Source organism: Papilio xuthus, unplaced genomic scaffold (assembly GCF_000836235.2).
Source record: "Papilio xuthus unplaced genomic scaffold, Pxut_1.1 DF829137.1, whole genome shotgun sequence".
NCBI classification, from domain to species: Eukaryota; Metazoa; Arthropoda; class Insecta; order Lepidoptera; family Papilionidae; genus Papilio; species Papilio xuthus.
The window spans coordinates 1-3,130 of NW_013529512.1; the positions used below are offsets into that span (position 1 = coordinate 1).

A 3,130-nucleotide genomic window follows, 5' to 3' on the forward strand; every position below is an offset into this window, starting at 1 on the left:
TTATAATTTGTTTTTTTTCAGGCATGTGATGAGGCTATAGAGAAATTAGCCCTTGCTTCAAATAATCCACAAGCATCATTGTATGGAGTAGTGAATCAAATACTATATCCCTTAGTGCAAGGGTGTGAATCAAAAGATATAAAAATTATCAAGGTGAACATAAATAATCATTTTTAATTTAGCTGAATTTTTAAAATGATTTTACATAATACTTTATGTATTTTACTCAAATCAGAAGTCATTATGGTTTCTTAGTAAATTATGTCATGTATATGTAAGAACAAACAAACATAAATATACCAATAATCTTACACTTAGCAATACAGAGTGTTTTGAATAAAATTTATATAACTAACCATTGGTTTCTGACACAAAAATCTGTGTATAAAATGCTACATAACATCATCCCAATCATTATCTTTGAAAAAAAAAAAAGAAATTTCAAATGGGGTTTTTCATCTCAGGTTACTTATTTAACTCTATTGTAAACAATTTTCCAGTTCTGTCTGGGCACAATACAGCGTTTAATAGCTCAGCAAGGGATTGATGCAAAGGGAGCCAGACATGTGGTGGATTGCTTGTACAATCTCGGTCAGGCAGGAGTGCTGGAGCTGAAGCTACTACAGACTGCTGCACTTTTGATGACCACATCTGATCTTGTGCACGGAGATACATTAGCAAGAGTGAGAGCAAATTATATTATATTTTGTATATTATATATTCTTTTTAATAAGGAGGATATTTAAACAAACTTATATAAACTTTGACTAAAAAATTGATGATAATTTTGCTTATTAAACTAACAATTAAATATTGCTCATAAGATTTGTCTCTAATACCAATTTTCCGCGACTCCTTCCATACTGAATTTTTAAAAAAACTTAATAAGTAGCCTATGTGTTTGTTCAGACTATGTTCTACATCCTTGCCAAATTTCAATGAGATCCATGCAGCCGTTCCGGGGATACCTTCAAACAAACATCCATACATCCATGTTAGCATTTGCATTTATAATATTAGTAAGATATATTTACAGACAATGGTGATGTGTATGCGCACGGTGTCTGCCAGTGAAGCGCGTGATGTCAGCACCAGTCATGCAGCAGCAGCTACTGTGCGGCAGCTTGTTGCACTTGTGTTTGAACGTGCTCTTGCTGAGGCTGATGGTAATATTATTATAAGATAATTAAATGATCTTTGTCATTGTATGGGATTTAAGGATATTTTATGGTATAGTTCAAAGATAGTTATGTTTAACTACAGAAGAGAAGAAGAAGCTAAATTAATATGTCGGAATCTAACATACTTGTTTCTTCTTTTTTAATTAATATTAATTTACGTTAAATTTCTTTGAAATAGGTCGAACTGTCGTAGAATTATCAAGTAAATAAGGGAACCCTATATATTTCTGGGATCATACTTAGCCTGTGTTCCATATTTATAGCAAATTTCAGAGTTCAGTTTCATTATTTTGAAGATACCTTTTATCTTCTATACATACATCCAAACATTCGCATTATTAGTAGTAAGATTATGAATTTCTTGTACTTTACCTTTTTTTTTTCTATTAAAGGTAAATTGAAAGTGAATCCCGCAGATGTGAGATTACAAACAAATACAAAAGCGCCTAAAGAACTGAAGCCTTGTGCAACTGACGCATATCTTATATTGCAAGTAAGTACTACTTCAAGGACTAGTATGTACAGTCAGCTGCATAAATAAGTAAACCATAGTTGTCGTCCACAAAAAAAAAACTTAATTAGTGGCCTATGTGTTCTTTCAGACTATGATCTATATCTAGAGCATAGAGATCCGTTTAGCCGTTCTGGAGATATTTAGTAAGAAACATCCATCCATCCATCCATCTTTGGGATTCAACATTAGTATGTATTTATGGTCGAAAGAATATAGACGGATATGTATACATATTGCATACATATTTTCGAAATTGAAGGGATATACAAGTTTCTGAAGCATTGTGAACATATACATATTTATGCGGCTGACTGTACACATAAAAATATTATGAAATCTTTATATATATAATTCTTCTGTGAGTGTGTATGTCACTGAACTTCTCTCAAACGACTGGAGCGATTTTGATGAAATTTTTTGTGTGTGTTCAAGGGGATCTGGGAATGGTTTAGATTCACAATTTTCATCAAATATTAACTTCATATTAATTTATTCAAATTAAAGACGTGTAGACAGGACAACGTCTGTCGGGTCCGCTAGTACTTTATAAAGTATAAATAGGTGTATTCTTAATTACAACAAAAAGGCTTGTTATCTTGAAGAATTTTGTATTATCAGATGACAAGATTATTTTTGAATAACATCAAAAATACATTAAACAATTTGTTGTGGTATTTTGTAATTAGAATTATATGTTAAAGTTTTTTCATTTGTTTTTTTTTTTTTCTTCAAGGATATAATACAATTAATAAACGGTGATGCTGCGCATTGGTTGGTCGGTATATCTGATGTGCCAAAGACATTCGGTCTGGAGCTGCTCGATACTGTGCTGACTGATTTCTCCGAAGTGTTCTTTAAAGTGAGGATCATTTCTAGAACTTTCTATATTTATTAAGATGGAATTGAAAATGAAAATGTGTTGGTTTTTCGCTTTCAGATTCAAGAATTTAGATTTCTACTCAAAGAGCATGTTTGTGCTCTCATAATAAGGCTATTCTCACCAAATGTCAAACACAGGTAATATGAAAATTGTAACACCCTTTATATCTATTATTTCCTATTATAAATGTGCTAAACAAACAACAGTCTTAGTGTGGGTTTTTGAGAGCAAAATCTTTTTGTCAAATATATCATCATCCCTTTCATTATCTTTGACAGAGATAGCAATGTTATAAAGATTTTAAGAGATTTTGGTCTTAGAAACTCATGGTTAGTAGAGTATTCTATTATCCCGTGAAACAAGTGTCATTCGAATATCAACTTTATTGTCAAGGTTTAAAGTTGTATTTACCTTATGTAATAAATTCAAACAAGATATTCAAATTTCGACTGTATTGGTATTTGTAATAGAGCTGCATTCACTGCGCTGCACATCCCGGGCGCGGGGGCGAGTGCGGGCGCGGCGGGGGCGGGCAGCCCGGCGCCCGAGCGGCCG

General features: G+C 32.8%; 1 protein-coding gene across 1 annotated transcript; it reads left to right on the plus strand.

Moving 5' to 3' along the window:
• Positions 1 to 25: 25 nt before the first annotated feature.
• Positions 26 to 3,123, plus strand: LOC106119639 (protein MON2 homolog; the record flags this gene model as incomplete). Its single annotated transcript, XM_013314697.1, has 7 exons — positions 26 to 153; positions 501 to 683; positions 1,037 to 1,166; positions 1,574 to 1,674; positions 2,429 to 2,554; positions 2,633 to 2,712; positions 3,046 to 3,123. Coding segments are annotated over exons 2-7 (557 nt in total), but the record flags the coding sequence as incomplete, so codon positions are not given.
• Between the last annotated feature and the right edge of the window lie 7 nt (positions 3,124 to 3,130).